The 20,040-nt window shown below is 30.5% G+C and overlaps 6 protein-coding genes across 9 annotated transcripts; 3 read left to right on the forward strand and 3 right to left on the reverse strand.

Moving 5' to 3' along the window:
• Positions 1 to 65: 65 nt before the first annotated feature.
• On the reverse strand, positions 66 to 1,077 carry LOC126873243 (baculoviral IAP repeat-containing protein 5). The gene is made up of 4 exons (XM_050633928.1): positions 909 to 1,077; positions 563 to 766; positions 371 to 491; positions 66 to 288 (listed from the first exon to the last, which is right to left on the reverse strand). The coding sequence occupies exons 1-4, from the start codon at positions 920 to 922 to the stop codon at positions 175 to 177; spliced, it is 453 nt and encodes a 150-aa protein (XP_050489885.1). The 5' UTR covers positions 923 to 1,077; the 3' UTR covers positions 66 to 174.
• A 220-nt stretch (positions 1,078 to 1,297) lies between these two features.
• Positions 1,298 to 8,823, forward strand: LOC126873235 (cilia- and flagella-associated protein 52). Of its 4 annotated transcripts, none has more exons than XM_050633912.1 (10): positions 1,298 to 2,794; positions 3,182 to 3,381; positions 3,644 to 3,821; positions 4,371 to 4,620; positions 4,764 to 5,040; positions 5,361 to 5,533; positions 6,316 to 6,464; positions 6,853 to 6,998; positions 7,108 to 7,259; positions 8,186 to 8,823. In XM_050633912.1, the coding sequence occupies exons 1-10, from the start codon at positions 2,749 to 2,751 to the stop codon at positions 8,679 to 8,681; spliced, it is 2,067 nt and encodes a 688-aa protein (XP_050489869.1). In that variant the 5' UTR covers positions 1,298 to 2,748; the 3' UTR covers positions 8,682 to 8,823. The 4 variants fall into 4 exon arrangements, with proteins under 4 accessions (XP_050489869.1, XP_050489868.1, XP_050489870.1 ...); XM_050633911.1 differs by lacking the exon at positions 1,298 to 2,794 and adding an exon at positions 2,857 to 3,110; XM_050633913.1 differs by lacking the exon at positions 1,298 to 2,794 and adding an exon at positions 2,872 to 3,020.
• Positions 8,824 to 9,012: 189 nt separating this feature from the next.
• On the reverse strand, positions 9,013 to 10,564 carry LOC126873244 (autophagy protein 12-like). The gene is made up of 3 exons (XM_050633929.1): positions 9,797 to 10,564; positions 9,553 to 9,689; positions 9,013 to 9,472 (listed from the first exon to the last, which is right to left on the reverse strand). Exons 1-3 carry the CDS (start codon positions 9,957 to 9,959, stop codon positions 9,350 to 9,352), a joined length of 423 nt encoding a protein of 140 aa, XP_050489886.1. The 5' UTR covers positions 9,960 to 10,564; the 3' UTR covers positions 9,013 to 9,349.
• A 214-nt stretch (positions 10,565 to 10,778) lies between these two features.
• On the forward strand, positions 10,779 to 13,212 carry LOC126873240 (26S proteasome non-ATPase regulatory subunit 12). Its single transcript, XM_050633924.1, has 8 exons — positions 10,779 to 11,016; positions 11,099 to 11,255; positions 11,347 to 11,583; positions 11,664 to 11,768; positions 11,845 to 12,026; positions 12,104 to 12,328; positions 12,429 to 12,585; positions 12,668 to 13,212. Exons 2-8 carry the CDS (start codon positions 11,133 to 11,135, stop codon positions 12,956 to 12,958), a joined length of 1,320 nt encoding a protein of 439 aa, XP_050489881.1. The 5' UTR covers positions 10,779 to 11,016; positions 11,099 to 11,132; the 3' UTR covers positions 12,959 to 13,212.
• LOC126873242 (uncharacterized) lies at positions 13,206 to 15,264 on the reverse strand. The gene is made up of 3 exons (XM_050633927.1): positions 14,923 to 15,264; positions 14,173 to 14,332; positions 13,206 to 14,100 (listed from the first exon to the last, which is right to left on the reverse strand). The coding sequence occupies exons 1-3, from the start codon at positions 15,253 to 15,255 to the stop codon at positions 14,027 to 14,029; spliced, it is 567 nt and encodes a 188-aa protein (XP_050489884.1). The 5' UTR covers positions 15,256 to 15,264; the 3' UTR covers positions 13,206 to 14,026.
• A 497-nt stretch (positions 15,265 to 15,761) lies between these two features.
• On the forward strand, positions 15,762 to 19,902 carry LOC126873234 (isoleucine--tRNA ligase, mitochondrial). The gene is made up of 15 exons (XM_050633910.1): positions 15,762 to 15,971; positions 16,042 to 16,164; positions 16,236 to 16,386; positions 16,521 to 16,725; positions 16,804 to 17,108; positions 17,219 to 17,385; positions 17,496 to 17,732; positions 17,824 to 17,996; positions 18,087 to 18,225; positions 18,302 to 18,459; positions 18,530 to 18,673; positions 18,733 to 18,943; positions 19,021 to 19,273; positions 19,360 to 19,541; positions 19,653 to 19,902. The coding sequence occupies exons 1-15, from the start codon at positions 15,762 to 15,764 to the stop codon at positions 19,884 to 19,886; spliced, it is 2,892 nt and encodes a 963-aa protein (XP_050489867.1). The 3' UTR covers positions 19,887 to 19,902.
• The last annotated feature ends 138 nt before the right edge of the window (positions 19,903 to 20,040 follow it).

The raw sequence follows: 20,040 nt of genomic DNA on the forward strand, positions 1-20,040 counted from the left end.
CAAAAACATACAAGAGAATAAGAAAGAAAGGAACAGGAGTAAACACTCTCACCAAAAGGAAGATATAGTATTATTTTCTCAGTGACAAATTTTATTAGAGAATAAAAAAATTAAGTCATAGTTGTATAAATAGAACTATGCACATAACCAATCTTGGATTACTTTACCAAAATCTTAACTCTGATATTTAGAGTTCTTTCTTAATCCTTTATAAATGTGAGGTATTTCATGTACTAGTCGAATACTTTCTTCTTTTGCCTTAGCTATAGCTTTGTCCAACTCACGTGTCTATAAAATTTATATACATAGATCCTCTATATTTTCCATTATATCTATAAGTAATTAATTCATTTCATAAAGTAATACTTACGCATTCTTTTACTGTATATTTTTTGAACAAATCAAATAACTCATACACAGTCCATGAAGTCTCATCAGGTTTTCCCAAACTGATAAAGAAACATTCTGAATGATGTTTTACATGCTCGTTCCTGAAAGTAATTGGAATTAAGTTACATAGTTGGCATTAATACTAAATTAATAAAATCATTCCAATACATACCATGGATCATCATCAGGATCCCAGCCATCAAGTTGTTTGGAACAAATAAAACATTCAACCAAGTCAGGTTCTTCCTTACCACCTACAGCAAAAAAACCAGCAGCAGCCATTTTCTCAGGATTACATGAATTATCAGAGGACTGAAAAGGCCAATCTTCGAACGTCTTTAATCTACCAATTTTCCAAAACATTGAATCGTGCTCTCTAAACAGGCGAACATATAGCTAATTTAGGTTATACTGCATATTTGATCTTTATACTGAGAATTAAGTGATATAGATTATCGTAACAATATCATCAATTATTATTATAAGTAGAGAGTAAAATAATATAAAATGATGCTTACGGTAGTAAATCCATAATTGTATAAAATACGAGAATTTTTATTTTCAAGCAAGACACGTTACGTTAAAATCCACCGCGGTCCACATAAACACATCATAAGTGCTGCGATCTATGCCTTCTTTACGTCATAATCTATGATATCCTATGCAGACGAAGTACATGAATATGTATGCAAGTCGTATCAGTACTGTGAATCTGCATATGCATTTTTGTATCTTATGATTTTGAATCTGTTTTTACGTCACATGAGATTTCATCGATTCAGTATAAATAAGATTCAATTAGTATAGGTCTAAATCTAATGTAATTATAGAATGACAAATTATTATTATAAATAAAATACTATGATATATATTTCCTTCTTGAATGAACCGTTGATTCTATGAGAATCTATGTATGAGAAATTATGTATATAGTATATAATATGTAGTATATAGTATGTAGATGTTATTACTATGTTTTTAACCTTTTCGGTACGAGCGCTGTCTATGCTCGATAACCACCGAATACATACATCCCCACGGTCGTCTATCGACTAATGTCAATAATAAATATACGAGGCAACTAATAAAAATATTTACGTCAAGTACCACTACGCGGCGGATGAGCGCCGTACCGAAGAGGGTGATCTTTTTTCCAATAAATAGTTTCATCTTCGAAATTGTTAATGCTATGATTATTATGTTACATTTTTATTTTTATTCTTGTGAATCGAATTCAATCCCTTTGCAGTTTATTTTTTATTATTACAATTCAGTGTAATATCAAATGTTTCCTTTCCATAATATTTGCAAACTAAATTTATTTTCTTTTTAAGTATGGCTATTTGCATGTAACAATGTGTATCGGTTAAAGTTTTCATTTTCACTTAGAGTTTTAGACTGTCATTTAGGGACAAAAAACCAACCAAATAAAGAGTCTTTCACCTGGAATAGATGACAGAATCAACGTATTATACTTTTAAAAAATTGTTTTATATATTTTTACTTCTATGGTAATATTTTTAATTCACGGATCATTATCGTATAAATATCGCAATAATTCTGGAATATTCTTACCATTAACTGCAATTTCATCACTAGGTTTTTTCAAGAAGGAAAAAATCAAATACCAAGAAATTACGAAACTAATTATAATAATAACGGGCAAATAAGGATGTATTGAGTGTACAATACTACCTTCAGAAACGATATTTTGTTACCAATAAAGGCAAAATACTATTTTACATATTATTCTAAAAGATGGTCTGATTATAATGGTCTGACTGACTGTAATAGTTTTTTACTAAATATATGTTTGCAGAGAATATATACATTTTCAGATTTGTTTCAAATTTTGAACGATTAGTATATATTTCAAAACATCTGACGCAAAGTTCCGCAAGCCGTAAGATGTCACGTCTGTTCAGTAGTCCATCTGTGATTCTATTATCGATATTTTTCCATGCTAGTTTTCGATATTACCAACTTTTGTTATTTTCATTAATAAGAATATCATCAAATTATAAAAAGTAATCATGAAGACAACAGCGGCGATGAAAAATCAAAAACTGAAAATTTTATTCACTACTTTTTAAACGTGTTTTTTCTTAAATTTCTATCTATCTTTTTTTTTAATTTTACCTCTTACGTCTTATTTCTTTTACTATAAACTGTAATTATATGTATAGTACGTATTAGTTATGTTCATCGATAACTATTTCGATATTCGTTATTACTTACACCTGTTGTGATTGTCATGACGACGCAATTCTTATGCTGTTAGAAAGAGTTCGTGTATTACAAGCTATCAGTTGATTATAATAAAAGTCGACTCGAGTTATTATAATATTATCTTTCATTATGTCCCTAAAAGAACTTGAAATATTCGGAATAATAGCATTTGACGGTTAGTAATTATAATCATTTCGCAATAATGAGAATTTATTGAATTTCCAATATAAAAAGAACTTTATCATAATCATATAGTATATATGTATGTACAGCATATGTGTAAACACACCCGCATACACTCATATACACAATATATGTAATAAAATTGACTGATCACATTTGTCACAGTGTCATGTAATCCAAAAACTTTATACGTGTATATATGCATATAAAAGAAATAGGTATATGTATATGTTTTAAGCTTGTTTCTGCTATTTGCTATGATATTTTTGTGTCATTTATCGTGTATGAAGGTCTAGAGTTTGTGTTTGGTAATATATCACGAATATTATTCTTTCATTTACCATAAAAATTACAGTCTGAATATCATGTTTATTTGTAGGTGTAATAAGAAACGGTTTACGATTACATCCTGATGGAGAACACCTTGTGTATCCAATGGGTAACAAAATTACTATCAAACATGTAAAAACGGGTGAACAATTCTTTCTTACTGGACATAAGAATTTCGTTTCCGCTTTATGTATTTCATCTTCAGGCGATCTGATAGCTTCCGGCCAAATAAACCATCATGGTTTTAAGGTAGATTCATTTAAACTGGATTGAATAGTTAATTTCCAGACTGCGGATATTTGTGTAAATTAGTATTTTTTTATATTCATATATTTCTTTAAATATAATAAATCTAGATAGAAATATATGTAATAGTTTATGTACTTTGCATATTATATATATGCATACTATTTTTACATCTTTATATTTTCCATAGAAGTATAAAAATTTACAATGTATCAATTTCATTAACTTCAAAATTAACTAAGAGAGATCGAATACTTTATTCAAGGCAATGGTTATAATATGGGATTATAGAAATCGTAAAATGAAATCTAACTATGAAATGCACAAAGTTAGAGTCGAAGACGTGTGTTTTACGGAAAATGGACAGTATCTTATTAGTCTCGGAGGCAGAGATGATGGTCGTATCATAATATGGGATATTGAAAATGGAACTCCTCTTTGTGGTAGATATCTCCCTCTCTCCCTCTCTCTCTCTCTCTGTTTCTACATATGTATATATGTATTTTAACGCATCAAAGATTAAACAGCAAAGAAATAGATAAAAGTTATGTAAATACAACATTATCATAAAACGTAACTAAAGCACATATCTATATTACTTCCTCAAGGTAAAAAATACATTTGAATAATAGATACTTAGCAATAAGATACTACAAATATATTAGAATTACAGGTATAAAAGTTCATTAAATAAATCAAAGCCACAAAAAATATTTTTACAATTATAAAAAAAAATAATTTTTATTACTGTGCTTAATAATACTCCAATTTCTTTAAGCTTCATAGCATGATAAATCTAAGTGAAGAAATAGTGATAAATAAAATATGAAGCAAATTTTGAAAAAATCTTTCATAACTGTAATCTTGCAAACAGAATTGAAGTATCTAAATTAAGTGAAAAAAGCGTTAACGCACTTACGTCTTTAATGAGATAATTTATGTCCGTCAGTTCTGTGAGTGGTACTCATATTATACTGTTACACATTGTACAGGTACTTCTGCTGGAAACGAAACATGTGGAAATATTATAATAATTGCACGAGCTAACATTTGTAAAACAAGTTTTATCACTGGCGGTGACAGGAATCTTAAATTATGGCGTATCAACTCAAAGGATCAAAAGTTATATGGGACAGATATAAAAGTTGGAAAGATCAAACGTTCGATTAACTGTGCAGTTATAGATGAGAACGATGAAAATGTTTATTGCGGAACAACATCTGGCGATATCATAAAAGCAAGGTTACTCGTTTGATGATATCGATGATAATAATTTTAACCTTTTGCACCTGAGAGGCGTGTTAAGTTTTAACTAGAGAATGATTAATTGCCTTTCTTTACCTTTGCCCATAAAATAATTGAAAAGTTTTATTTCTTTCGAGTAGGCTAAACATAGAAGAATCCGAGGAAGGAACTAAATATCCCGTAATGATAGGATGTTACTCGAAGATACCAACGAACAAGGGAGCACGCATGAGGAACGCAAATGGGCTTCACATAAAAGTATATCCAGGTGGTGTGAAAAACTTGTTGCTTTTAGAGAAAGACAAGTTAATCGTAGGTACTGGCGATGGAACAGTCGAATTAATTGAAATAAGGAAAGACTCAAAACTTAATGCAAATAAAACGAACAAGTCACTAACCATACCCGCTATAGTAGCAGTGAGTATACATAATTTCTCACAAACATGTATATTATATTTTCTTGTGTATATGTATGTACCATATGTAAAATAAAAATTTAAGGCTTTACAGCAATAAGGAGGCAACTTCAATATTTAAATTCTATTTATTGGTTATATTGGTTTCAATCATTCCACATCCGCTACCGCATGTATATTATTGTATCTTATTCTTAATGCATTTATTACCATTGTGTCTACGTCATATGCAATATCTAATATGAATTCTCTATATCAAGAAACCACAACAGAGCACAACAAATAACAATATTTAAAAAAATAATTTTCTTTGTTGCATAGTATCGCACAACGAATGTGTGTGCCATGGTAACGTCCATGATCCGCTATCAAAATAATTTGGTATTAGTAGGAACCGCCTTATGTGAGATTTATGAGATCGAATTATCAAGCTTTCAGATGCGTTTAATCGTCACTTGTCACACCAGTTCGATATATGATTTAGCATTTCCAAGGTAAATCATTTGTTTCCACATTTAACAAACTACTTTTATTTGAGATACTTAAAACCGCAGGGATGTAACCGATACTTTCCTTATGTCGAGCAAATTATACTTAAAATTCAGAAATATTAAAAAGTTGCAGGTGAGGTGTCTATAAAAATTAAATCATATTCTTTGTTTGACATATACACAAATTTTTAATAAGTTTCATCTTTTAGTTTGAGTATAGAGATTTGGGGAAACAACTTACACCATTTTAATATCAACAACTTTTTCATAAGCAACGTTCTGAAAAAAAGTGACGTAAAATGCGAAGCAACATATTCTAAAGCCGTGCTAATGCTAGAAAATGTATTTATTGCAGGTATAAATAACTGAGATAGTTTTAGATTTGCATTGGGCTTATCTTTACAACCTGTCATATTCGACAATGATCTATTACAGCAGAAGATAAACAATCTATAACATTTTACGAACTAAAAATAAAGTCTAATAATGCACACACAACAACAGTGTCTTGTCACTAATAGTAGGTTGAATTTATACTACAGTTATATCGCAGAAAAAATCGCTTGCGTCCATTTGCCTTCAATTTACTTATATAGTTCCCTTAGCAGTTAATTTTTATAGCCTCTAAATGATACTTTTATACAACTTGGGATTATTTACATTATATGGACCTTATTTTTTAATGCCATAGTGAACCATCTCTTTGGTTTTAAATCATCTCATCTGTATTTTATAAAAAATACAAAGAGGAAATAAAGTGCATAAAAATCGTATTATTTTTGTAGCAATAGTTCAGAGATATTTGCAACCGCTAGTAAAAATGACATACGAATATGGAAGTTGGCCACCCAAAAAGAATTACTCCGAATCACCGTGTCAAATTTTACTTGTTCCAGTATATGTTTCAATAGTAATGGTGGTTCTATAATATCGGGTAAGTTAATAGCATACAGTGACGAACAAAAGTATTGACGCAGACAAACTCATTTCGTGAACTTGTACTCTAGGTGAATTTGTACAAAATACGATCCTTTACTCAACTTTTTTATAAAATATGAGAAGCAGCATAATTCTTATAAGGAATTAAAATTTCTGTTTCGGTTACGATTCGTTATATCGCTTTTTATTTATTTGCAAAATATTGTTATTTATTTCTAAAACAGTTCTGGAACGACTGTTGTATCGATTATACAGTAGGTAATTAAAATTCAGATTTCATAAGATTTCACAGGAAAATTCGATTTCTGCCAATATTTTTGTTCATTACTGTACGTTGCCACGTATCGTGCATAATTTAATTTGTGTTAATCTATTGGAGGAAGCTTGGAACGATGGCACGATAAGAGGATTTGCTTTGAATGGCGGAAAACTACTATTCGAAATTAATTGCGCTCACACAAAATCTGTGTCAACAATCACTATTACCAAAGATGACGATAAACTGATTAGCGGTGGTTGTGATGGACAGGTATACAAACTTTATACCCCCTTAAATTTTCGAATTAGAATGCTCATTGTTGTTCTTTGTTGGAGCAATGTTTCAATTTCGGTTTATTGAAACGCACATCTTCGTTTAGGTGCGAATATGGAATGCAAAATCTGAATTACGACATTTATTGCAAGTCCTAAAAGAACACAGAGGTCCAATAACGTCATTACACGTTTCACCTGATAACAAGAGTTTGATCAGTTCTAGCACAGATGGTACATGTATATTATGGGATTTAAGGTAATAATCCGGCAACCATAAAAATTATAAACCTAAACTATCATGCATATTTGGATACTTGGTACAATTTAATCAAAAGATTGTGAACTAATGTACAGAGTGTATAAAAAGTAAGTAAAAAAAGGTTCATGCAAAATTGACTGAGTATGATTGTCAAGGTCAAAGCCTTTTTTATTGTAGCACATTCTATTCGTCGCAAACAACAAAAATTTCAAAGGAACCATGGGTCGCAAATGACTTCTTCTCCCGGAAAAAAATGTTAAAGTTTTAAAATTCTTAAACCAACTTTATTCACAATGTGCTTACATACTACAGTGATATACCACCAAAGCATAGCACCTACTGTTACACGTAGATGCTCTAGATTCACCGTTATATATTCTATATCTTCCTTTATTTCTTTTTCTCTTACTGTCTATTTAAATAGCCCCGAACTTGCATTTCTATATCTCCGTCAGTTCCTCCCCACGATTATGTATTGATTCTGTATGACAAAAACCACATTGAATCGGATGTTGTAGTTGTTTACGTAAGTTGTAACGGACGTAATCCGTTAAAAGAAAAAGATCCGTTGCCGTCAAATCTTATGAACAAGGAGGCCGTATGTGAAGAACAGGTCTATGTCCTATCCGTCTTGTTCAAAAGGTTTTGTTTAAAAATTGGTATACCGATCAGCTATGGTGAGGTGGAGTACCACTGTGTAACCAAAAAAATGTTGACCTTAAAAATCATGCTTAAGGTCAATTTTGCACGAACTTTTTTTACAAATCTTCGCCGATCCTGGAGTGTAGAATCACACTACAATAAATTTTACACTTTTTATACACCCTGTACACAAAAGACTTCAACATTAACAAAGAATTCAAATTATGATAACTCTTATAACTATTATTACAATACGCGATTTTACTCATTTTTTTCTGTAGAAATTTCACGAGAAAGTTCATGCTGAGTGGAAGCACAATGTATATGGCAACATGTTTTGTTCCTACCGGCGTTCAAATTTTAACATGTGGTACAGATCGCAAAATAGCTTATTGGGAAACATTGGATGGTTCATTGGTTCGGGAAATTGAAGGTTCAATGGCGGGGACCTTAAATACTATAAGTATTAGTCATGACGGACAATATTTTCTCACTGGATCAGAAGATTCTATTGTAAAACTATGGGAATATCGTACCGCTAGTACTATTCGTTTGGGTCTTGCACACGCTGCTGCCGTTACTCGTTGTGTCTTTGCTCCAAACAATAAATTTATTGTTACGGCAAGTGCAGACGGTGCTATAATGCTTTGGGAATACCCCTTTTCGGAATCATCGATTACACCGATTAAAGACGATACCAAACAACACACGCTAGAACCAACATCAGTACCTTGCCCATCGAAAACGGACGACATGTGTGAACCAAATTGTAAATAATACACTACATAAACTGCAATACACATTCACCAATTACTCGAATATCTCACAATAAATCAAAATTAATTGTCGATAGATTCGATGACTATGATTCCACACAGAAAGATTCACATAATCACGTAAAAGATTCGATTATATCTTATTTTTAAAGCGAAATATTTCACTTCTTTGTGTGAACAATATCATTGAATTGTTCTACACTACCATAAACCAAATCGTATTTCACATAAAACCTGTTAGTACAAAACGATTCAATGCATACAAATGATGATAGAGAGAAAGAACAATTTTTTCTATAAATGTTCTTTTTTAAGAATAAATCATCTATTCCTTATTTAACTTATTTTATTATCCTTATTTTTTGTATAATTATTTTTCAACAAGAAAGAGGAAACAAAAAGGATTAGGAAGCAAATAACAAAAATAGATCATTTTCTATAATTATAGTAACAGTTATAATCAATATTTTACAGTATCTTCACCTTATTTTCTGATATTTCATGAAATCTGTTATATTATCCCATGATTAAATTTGAAATACTCATTGAATACTTATTAAATAGAGTTTATATATAATACCTAAGAAAGTAAATGATGATGAAAGTATTAAAATGATTGTAATACATTTATGTGATAATTCATAAAATTATTGTATTTCGAAACAACACTTAACCCCAAGCTTGGCTTTTACAATAGTGAAGTATTAATTTTCCATCTGCACCATAACAATCATACAAGTTTTTTACTACCTGATCTGGTGCAGGCGCAAATGTTTGATTTACATAAAGAAACTAGCAAAGGAAAAAATGTATTTATATATGTAAAAACATTACAAATTCTAGAATAGATATAACCCTTACTTAACACTTACCAGTTTTTCATTCGAATCTAATTTAAGGTATCTTCTGATAAAATCGGAAATTCGACCAATGCAATAATCTTGACTGACAGACCATTTCTTTTGTTTCATTATCGGTGCATTCCCAGTTGCTTTCAACAAAATATCAACTGAAAAATTGGTCAAATACAAATAAGATAATCATTTTGCACTGACTCTGAGCTTGTTAAGTTTAAATTTAATATTATATCTCCTCTGCAAATAGCAAGTCTTTTACTTTTTGCTCTATCCTTTGAAGCAACTTGAACTCCATTTCGTACTAATGGTGTTTCCGAAGGTATTGTTTCAAGACTAGCAGGTGTATCTTCATTTGTTAAAGTTTCTCCCATTTCCTCAGATTTTTCAGTTATAGTCACATCATTTCCTTCCTTCTCGGACATTATGTATGTTCGATTACAATTTTAAACGTTTGTCAAGAAAGAAAGATCGTGTCATTGGGACCTAACCAAACTATGCAAGATTGAAATAAAGTATAAAATTGCCATAAAAGATAAATTACATAAAGGCAATCTTCAATCGAGTAAAAAGTAAATGTCTTAACGTTATCTTAAATTATTTCAGTGAAATGAATAATTTTCATGCACAAAACATGTTTCACAGACTTAATAATTTTTATTGGATTTTATAAATATTCACTTTGGTATGTCACACAGGGACTCAGATCCATGATATATTAATTCTTTATCAAAATAAATATGTGTATAAGACAAATATATTAAGGCAAACGTATCGTTTCTTAGTATTGTCTTTTCTTAATAATTTCAGCAAATTAGAACACTAATATTTGCTAATATGCTGGTATCAAAAATTGAATGTTGTCATATTTGTACTGCATCTAGGGAAATTCGAATCTCATGATAAGTAATTGCGATTTACATTGATGTTAAGACAAGTGCGTGAAGCTTTAAAATAATCTTATGTTTTGGGGACGAATTCGAAACAAGAAATTATTTTATTTTCTAGTCCTAATAAAGTATAATATCAATACTAAACTACTCTTGCTATTATTTTATTTTTCCTATATAATTACTGTGGAAAAAAAATATATTTTCACAGTAAATGAAAAGAGTGAATGACTTCCCATACACGTGGCGCCATAATTACTAGCAGTGTGAGATCATGATCTTGGACTAAAGCAGCAGTCCCCTATAGAAATATACCTATGAGTTCGAGTTCGTTTAAGTTTAACATTTGTTAGTGCTATTTTACAAATGGTGGATGACAATCAGTTTTGAGTCATGTGGGATAGGAGAAATATTAGATTTATGTGAATTATACATATAAAATTATATGTAAAGATACCCCTCTAGTATATTTGGATAAAGAGAGATAAATAAAAAGAAAATATATAAAACTTTAAATAAAGAGCGATTATTTGCTAAAATTAACCGTGTCGGTTTTGTTGGAATAGTTGGAGGAATTGATATTTCAATCAAGGTAAGATTAATATTTTTACATATCTAATATATTTATACTTCTAATGTTAAATTATTTAATTGATGATCCTCTTTGAATAAAGGTCGAGAGATTTGAATTGTAATAAAATTGTGAAAATGGAGGTGGATTATAGCAGCAACTGCGATATAAAAATACCAGAATGTAAAAAACTAGCACATGAAGGAAAGCTACATGATGCTTTGGATCAATTATTAGCATTAGAAAAATTAACACGAACAGTTAAGCTTTTAAAATATTACTATATGTAACTATATAATCATGTTTGATTATAGTATGCAAATAATGAAAATAATGCTGGGTATTTTTTAGAGTGCAGATATGACATCTACATCACGGATCCTTGTGGCTATTGTTCAAATTTGTTTAGAAGCAAAGAACTGGGCTGTTCTAAATGAACATATAGTGTTGTTGTCCAAAAGACGTTCTCAGTTAAAACGAGCTGTTACAAAAATGGTTCAGGAATGTTGCACCTACGTAGATAAAATGCCTGATAAAGAGACCAAAATAAAGTTAATAGAGACATTGCGCACTGTAACTGAAGGAAAGGTAAAGGATTTGAGCCCTGTGATTGTTTCAAGTTGTATTTTTAAACATTCTGAAAAATCAATATAATTCTGTTGTTGAAGATATACGTAGAAGTTGAAAGAGCAAGGCTTACCCATCGCTTGGCAAAAATCAAAGAAGAGGATGGAGATATCTCAGGTGCAGCAGCTGTTATGCTGGAATTACAGGTATGAATTTCTCAGAAACATATTAGGCAATTAAACATTGAAACATAATAATATCATACTATACCACCTGTTCTAGGTTGAAACATATGGTACCATGTCACGTTTGGAGAAAGCATCTCTTATCCTAGAGCAAATGCGATTATGTTTAGCAAAAAAAGATTTTATGCGTACACAAATAATAGCAAAGAAAATTAATGTTAAATTCTTTAGTGATGAAAATGATGAAGAAACTCAGACTCTCAAATTGAAATATTATGAGTAAGTATACTATTATTAAACTATCTAAACGAGTATGAAACTGAAACTTATTGCTTAAAAAATTTTGTTTATTTCAGTCTAATGATGGAATTGGCCCGGCATGAAGGCTGGCATTTAGAATTATGTAGACATAATCGAGCAGTGTTGGAAACTCCAGCTGTTAGAGATGATCCTGAAAAAAGACACGCAGCTCTTTCACGTGCTGTTCTTTATCTTGTACTTGCACCACATGAACCAGAACAAGCTGATTTGACCCATAGGCTGCTTAATGACAAGCTTCTAGATGAAATACCAACATACAAGTATTACTTGTTTACTTTTGACAAAAATATTTAAATATGTGCATAGAACCTTCTATTTTCTATACTGACAGTCAGTTTTTATTTGCTTAATTTTTTTTAGAGAACTGCTACGTCTTTTTGTAAATCCAGAACTAATAAAATGGTCAGGACTGTGTGAAATTTATGAAAAAGACCTTAAAGCTACGGAAGTTTTTAGTACTTGGACTGAAGAAGGTCGTAAGCGATGGGCTGATCTCCGAAATCGCGTCGTTGAACATGTGAGTTTGAAACCTCAGAATCGTTTCATTTCATATTGACGTATTTGCATTGAATATTTATTCTATCTCCTTTAACGTTTAGAACATTAGGATTATGGCAAAATATTACACAAAAATTACACTAACTCGCATGGCAGAATTATTGGATTTACCAGTTGAAGAAACTGAAGCATGTCTATGCAGTTTAGTAGAAACTGGCGTGATAAATGCTCGTACAGATCGACCAGCCGGTGTAGTTCGTTTCACAGGAACCCAAGAACCAGCTGCTCTTTTGGATGCCTGGGCTGCATCTTTATCAAAATTAATGAGCCTTGTCAATCACACAACTCATCTTATTCACCAAGAAGAAATGTTGGCCGTAGCTCAATCCTGAAAGATGAATTTCTCCTTTCTCTTTCTCCCTTATTCTCTGCCTCTTTTTCCCTCCTCTCTTTACACTATACTCTCTTTTTCTTCAAATTTCTTCTTTACTAAATCCTTTATAAAAATTATTTGTACGAAACTATTACACATAAACAATTATACAGTTTGTATGTGCGACCTAAAGAAAGCATTTAACGAGCTCCTTTCGATCTGTTTTTAACGCGTGTACTAGTTCGTAAAATAAACATTATGCGAAGTATAAAACATCTTTTTTTTATTCGCTTTTTCATTAAGTAATACATCGTAAATGTACATTCAAATTGCTCTTACAAATTTTATTAACAGTAAAATTCAATATCTTCTTCTCGTTTTCATTATTTATTATAACCGTCCAATACACAAAAATACGCCAGTTTTTTCTGCGAGTATCAAGTTCAAATAAATAATTTGTAGGATAAAACAACTTCCCCAAATTGCGGCAATATTTTATTATTGTCCATTATAGGTTTCAATAATACTTATTGACCATGTTATTCGTCATATTTTTAACATTGTATGAATATGTTTTAACAAATAATATCTATCACGCTATTGTAACTTCTTCTCAATTTGTAAAATTCGTTATATTATACATAAAAGATAGTGTAAAAATTTATATATATATAATTTGTATTATGTTCACAAAAGATTTATATAGTAAAAAAAAAAAAAAAAACTTATATATAGTGATCTCATTGAATTAAATTTCTACATATAATAACTCGAATATTTCACTTATAGAAATATTCTCTTATCAATTGGACTATTGTGCGAATTGCATTTTATTCATCAAACAGTTATCCGACATTTTGCTGATACCGACATTCCGATAAAATAACAGACAATGAGTATCGAGTACACCCTTCTTTCCCCTTTAACCCTTAACGGGTAGAACGTGCGATAATATTTCTTTTGTAATAAAAAAAAGTACGTTCAATGTAATAAACGTATGTAATAAAAATGAACAATAGTTCATAATTCAAAAGTATAATTTACAGTTTTTGTTGCGACCGTCTTTCAATCGAAAAAAGATATCGTTTCAAGGTTTACACCTGACGTTTTGGTCAATAGCGATGCTATCGCAAGAAACACTTGCACTATTTGATTTGGTATCTAAAGTATAAAAGAAAGACAAACGCTATAGTGTTAATAATAAACTTTTATAAGAGAACGAAAGATTCTTACTGCTTTCGATAGTTTTGCGTACAAGCGCTACCGCCTCTGCATAAGAAGGCGGAGGTAATTCATTGCAAATTTCTTGAGCGATTGCTTCATAAGAGGGTGGACCTGGAGTTTGTATGTCAATACGTTCGATACCACGAGCACCGCTCAATTCCTGTAAATGCTATATTCAACGATTAAATCATTTTGAACTATTCACCAATAAATTTGTTTATTTTCATTGAATTTAATACATTTGAAGATAAAAATAATTTGGCAGGTAATGGAAGTATAGGTATCAATGAAGTTTAATTGAATGTATAAGTGTTATATATTTAAGTTTTATTCATTATATATCCGTAACGTATGTACATTATTTATTGAATAATTGAAATTAATATTTACATTTTCGTGTAAAGAAACCGTATTTAACGAAACTTCATTGGTGCCCATCTCCACTACTTATCCATTTATTTTTGTCACCGATTGTATATCTTAACTATATTTGTAATCCAAATGTATTTACTATTTTTTATGTACTTTAATATTCGGATGATCTTTATTTGATCACACATCGAAAATTGTGCAAAACGTGCAAACATACACAATATATACTTTTCGAGAATCGGTACTTTTCTAATAATTGCTTTATGACATAGCTAATAATATATAACGTATAATTTATGTGAATGTTATAAAAATCAAGGACGTATGAAATTAATTAATCAAAAACTATTCAAATATCAAAAAAATTGGAAAAGAACAGTTACTTACTCTGAACAATTGTCGTTGATGAAATATCATCTGTATAACGGACTTTCGTCGCAGGTAAAGCATACATTTGACAGCTACCATTAGTCCAGAACAAATAAATATTGGACCAATAAGCCACATGTGACCAAGTTTAAAAAATATGTGTCCGCCTACGATATCGTCCAAAGAAAAAATAGTAATAGCTGTCCCAATCATAAACAGAATAACGCTCAATGCAAGATAGCTATAGCTAGTACAGTCACATTTGCCAAAAGTGTTTGCCGATTCTTCATATCGTTCCTCAACACGATGTGCTCTATTCGATAAGAACGAACTTTCGAAAACCGTAGCCATATTCCATTAATAATAACCAAACGCAAGATTGAAATTGGATCGGCCGGGGACAAACCAGAACGAACTAACCTACCTATGTTACACTTAAATCCCTTGCGTTCTGCACTTGAAAATATTACTTTCTCTTTCGAAAATTTCTCCGAAACTTTACTTCTAGCGAATATTAAATTCTAATCACGTAGAAACAAAAATAATAAAATAAAAGTCATTTTAGTACTTAAGGGAAAATAATAGAGCAGGTATTAATCTTAATAACTGAGAATACATTCCGTTCCTTATGTATGTTGGCGATACCGGGTATGTAATAATAATAAGAATAATTAAATGGTATTCAGTTTAATATTACGTGTCTCGTCTATTTTTTATCAGAAAAATCATATCTTTACAATTAAAAATATTTATAATAATATACATCGAAAGTTAGTGATCTGATTTGAATGTTCAAGAAAAGCAGTATTTATCTAACGAAATATATGATTGTATCTACAAAATAAAATTCAGTAGATATGTACAGATTACTTATTAACCGAACATTAGTTACAAATCAAGTTCTAAGAAAAACAAGTGACGAAGTAGCCGGTAGTGTTAAGAAAAATACCAAAATTACATCAAAAGGACAACAAAAATATACAGAAACTGTTCTGCTTCCACGAACCGAATTTCCTGTACAACTTAATGGGAAAGCAAGAATAGAGGCAGATAAACGCTTAACTGAAGTAAGTCATTATATTCTTAAGTATTCTATTGTTTATTTAAATATTTATTCTTTTAATTATATCATTATAGAAGTGTGGTTTTTCTGAATTGTACGAGTGGCAAAAGAAAAATCTTTCAGGGCCAGATTTTGTTTTACACGATGGGCCTCCTTATGCAAATGGAATTCCTCATATGGGACATGTTATCAATAAGGTTTTGTATTTTTGCAATAATTCCTTTTCTAGATTATGCATTTCTCTAGCTGTTTTAATGGATTCTTACAGATTTTGAAGGATGTAACATTAAGACATAAGATTATGAATGGAAATCGAATTCATTATGTACCCGGTTGGGATTGTCATGGATTACCAATTGAGTTAAAGGCTATTAAAGGTTATGAAAGTGAAAATGATCCTTTAGAGATTAGGAAAAAAGGTATAATTTATAGGTTTTTAGATCATAAATTTCTTTCATTATTAGTTCATATGATATGATATATAATCAATATTTAATATTAAATCTTTCTATTTATTGTATTATTACTTTTTTCTTTTTTTATGTACATTCAGCCCGTAATTATGCTGAAGAAGCTATTGCTAGACAGAAACAAGCTTTCCAGTCATGGGGTGTGACAGCCAATTGGAGTGAATCTGAATGTTATTTTACCAGTCACTCATCATATATGAAAAATGAACTTCATCAATTTATAAAATTGTATGAGAAAGATATTATATTTAGAGATTTCATGCCAGTTTATTGGTCTCCTTCTTCAAGGTAAAATATTCAAGACGAAATAACTTAATTTCAGTTTTTTAGAAGTTTACAATTTTATCTTTATATCTTATATTATAGAACAGCATTAGCTGAATCTGAATTAGAATACAATCAACAGCATCAAAGTAAAGCTGTGACTGTTCGTCTGCGCATTAATGATATTCCAGAAAGGTTAAAATCATTTAAAAATCATGCTGTATATGCATTAATATGGACCACTACATCATGGAGTTTAGTGGCTAACCAAGCTATATCTTTCTCTTCAGATGCTACATATTGTCTTGCTGAAGATGATAAAAAAGACTTATATATTGTTGCTAAAGAACTATTAGGAGCTACTGAATCAAAGATTGGTCCTTTGAAACCAATAGTATGCTTCGAAGGTAAATTCGAAAAGTTAATTAGTATTTTTTAAATATTACTTGTCATTTTTTTATTTCAAATTTAACATAGATGAGTTAGGGAGATAAGTAGATAATATATGTTTTATTAGGCAAAGAATTGGAGGGCAGCACGTACTTTCATCCTTTCACTGAACAAAAATGCCCTTTATTAGCTGCAAGTCACGTTACGACAAATGAGGGAACAGGTTTAGTTCATACTGCTCCTGCACATGGTCCAGAAGATTTTCTAGTTGCACTCAAAAATAAAATTCCCATTGTAAGCTAATTTTTTCTTGTTTGTAACGAATAATATTAGTATAATATCAATGTTAGATATTATTCTAAATATAATATCAATATTTAATAATGCCGTGGGGTATGCTATAGTTATCCATGGTAGACTCTAAAGGTCTGTACACTGAAGAGGCTGGGCCAGAATTTTATGGATTAGAAGTATTAACAGAGGGAGTTGATAAAGTGATGAATCTCCTGGCTCGAGATATATTGCATGTGGAAACATTAACACACAGTTATCCATATGATTGGCGAACAAAACAACCAGTTCTTATTCGTGCTAGTCATCAATGGTTCATTAATATAAATACTATCAGGGAAAAAATTATTGTAAGTCAGCATTTTGCAACATTTTTCTATGATAAATTATCAAAAAATTTCGCTAAAACAAGGGGTATGTTCCCTTTATTATTTTCATAAGGAGAACTTTGGGAATGTGAATGTATATCCTAAATGTAATCGTACATCTTTTATGAATGCTTTACTTGCTGGAATAAGGAATCGACCGTATTGGTGTATTTCGCGACAACGTTCTTGGGGAACACCCATACCTGTAATATATAGCAAAACAACAGGCTTAGCATTTACGAATAAGTAAGTACGTATATATATATAGTTATTTATAGTATACTGGCTTTACAGTATACACTTTTACTTATTGTTCTTTATATTTTTCCATTTTAGAGAATTAGTTGAACGTTTATGCGATTCGATAGATCGATATGGTCCTGATTGCTGGTGGGAATATTCTGTAAGAGATTTAATAGGATTAGACATAATTAAAAAATTGAATATTGATCCGAACGATATAGTAAAAGGAAATGTAAATTTCATTAAATTTTCAAGATTGAAGAAAGTAAAGTTTCAATATATCATTCATTAACATAAATCCTTCTTAGGATATCATGGACATTTGGTTCGATAGCGGAATTTCATGGTCAATGGTTTTACCAGACAAAAAAGCAAATCTTTATTTAGAAGGATATGATCAATTCAATGGTTGGTTCCAATCATCCCTAATAACATCTGTAGCTTTACAGGGATGTCCACCTTATAGGTAAATAAAACGAATATAAAATGTTTAAAAAATGGCTGTATCAATGTAAACGCATTTTTTTATTGTTTAGTGATTTATTTGTACATGGATTTGCAGTCGATGAAAAAGGCTTAAAAATGTCAAAATCAATAGGAAATGTAATAAATCCAGAAGAAATTTTGCTAGGTGGATCTAATTTGAAGAAAAATCCAGCGTACGGTGTCGATGTTTTAAGGTATTAAAATTTAATTTTATAGTATAATGGTAACATATTAATAATTTCATTTCATCTAGATGGTGGGTAGCTAATCACAGTTCCCAACATACACAAGTGCCGGTTTCAAAAAATTTACTCGATGAATGTAAAACATGCGTTAACAAACTTCGTTTAATACTACGCTTCCTTCTGGGTACTTTACATCATCATCCGGGTATAAATTGCAAACCTGAATATCGAATTATTGATAAATACATGTTGTACTTATTATATTCGTATAATAAACAGGTAATTTGATCTTATTCTTCAATTAAGAAATTAAACGTATTACTGTATTATTATATTACAAACTAATATGTCATTAGATGCAGCAACATTATAACAACTATGAGTATCATCATGCGGGTAAAACGACTATGCATTTTATAACAAATGATGTATCAGGTCTTTACTGTACTATAATAAAAGATAGACTTTATTGTGACGAGGTAACATCTTCGATGCGCACTGCAGCTGTGCAAGTTATAAAAGAAATTCTGAATGTTCTTATCAGATCCATTGCACCAATTCTACCTCATCTAGCAGAAGAAGCATGGCTATATCATCCCGAAAATATCAGTATGTTATAGTCCTTTTCTATGAGAAATATGAGATTTCAAGACACTTTTTTATTAATTAAACTTAATCTTAATTATAATGTACAGCATCGATACCATTGCACTGTACGCAATATAAAATATCAGAGTCATGGAATGATTCAAAAATCGCACAATACATAGATGCGGCAATTCGATTGAGAAGTAATGTTTTAAAAGTCGCTGATAAAACTACATGGAAATTATATGGCGTTATAGAAGCTACAAAAGATGATTTTGTTTTGCTTTCTGTGAGTATTATTTATACAAAAGAAACTAAAGTTATGTTTTGTATATTATTGAGTGAACACTCGATATTATATGAATGTGTGCACTGACTTATACTTTCTCTATTTACGTAGCTTCTTCACGACCAGCAAAAACCATCAATGTCTGAATTATGTGAAATATTACAACTGTCGTCGGTTACATTAATTGAAAATCATACTATCAATGAAACACAAATCCAACTATACGATATCCAGGAGAAGTTGTGCGAACGTTGTAGGAGATATCCTGAAAGTCAGGAAGATGATCTATGTCCACGTTGTGTTAATGTACTTACTAAAAATAAACCATTGATTGCGGCTGTGTAATAATTTTTATCGAAAATGCTGTTTCATATAATTTATCCTTACTCTTTCCAATTCTGATAACAAAAGCAATCATTAATCTCTTATGAATATATTTCAAAAACTTATGAAAAATCTTTTGTTTGTTGTTAATTATTTGTATGTACAATAACTTTGA

The sequence above is a fragment of the Bombus huntii genome, chromosome 14, assembly GCF_024542735.1.
Source record: "Bombus huntii isolate Logan2020A chromosome 14, iyBomHunt1.1, whole genome shotgun sequence".
NCBI lineage: Eukaryota > Metazoa > Arthropoda > Insecta > Hymenoptera > Apidae > Bombus > Bombus huntii.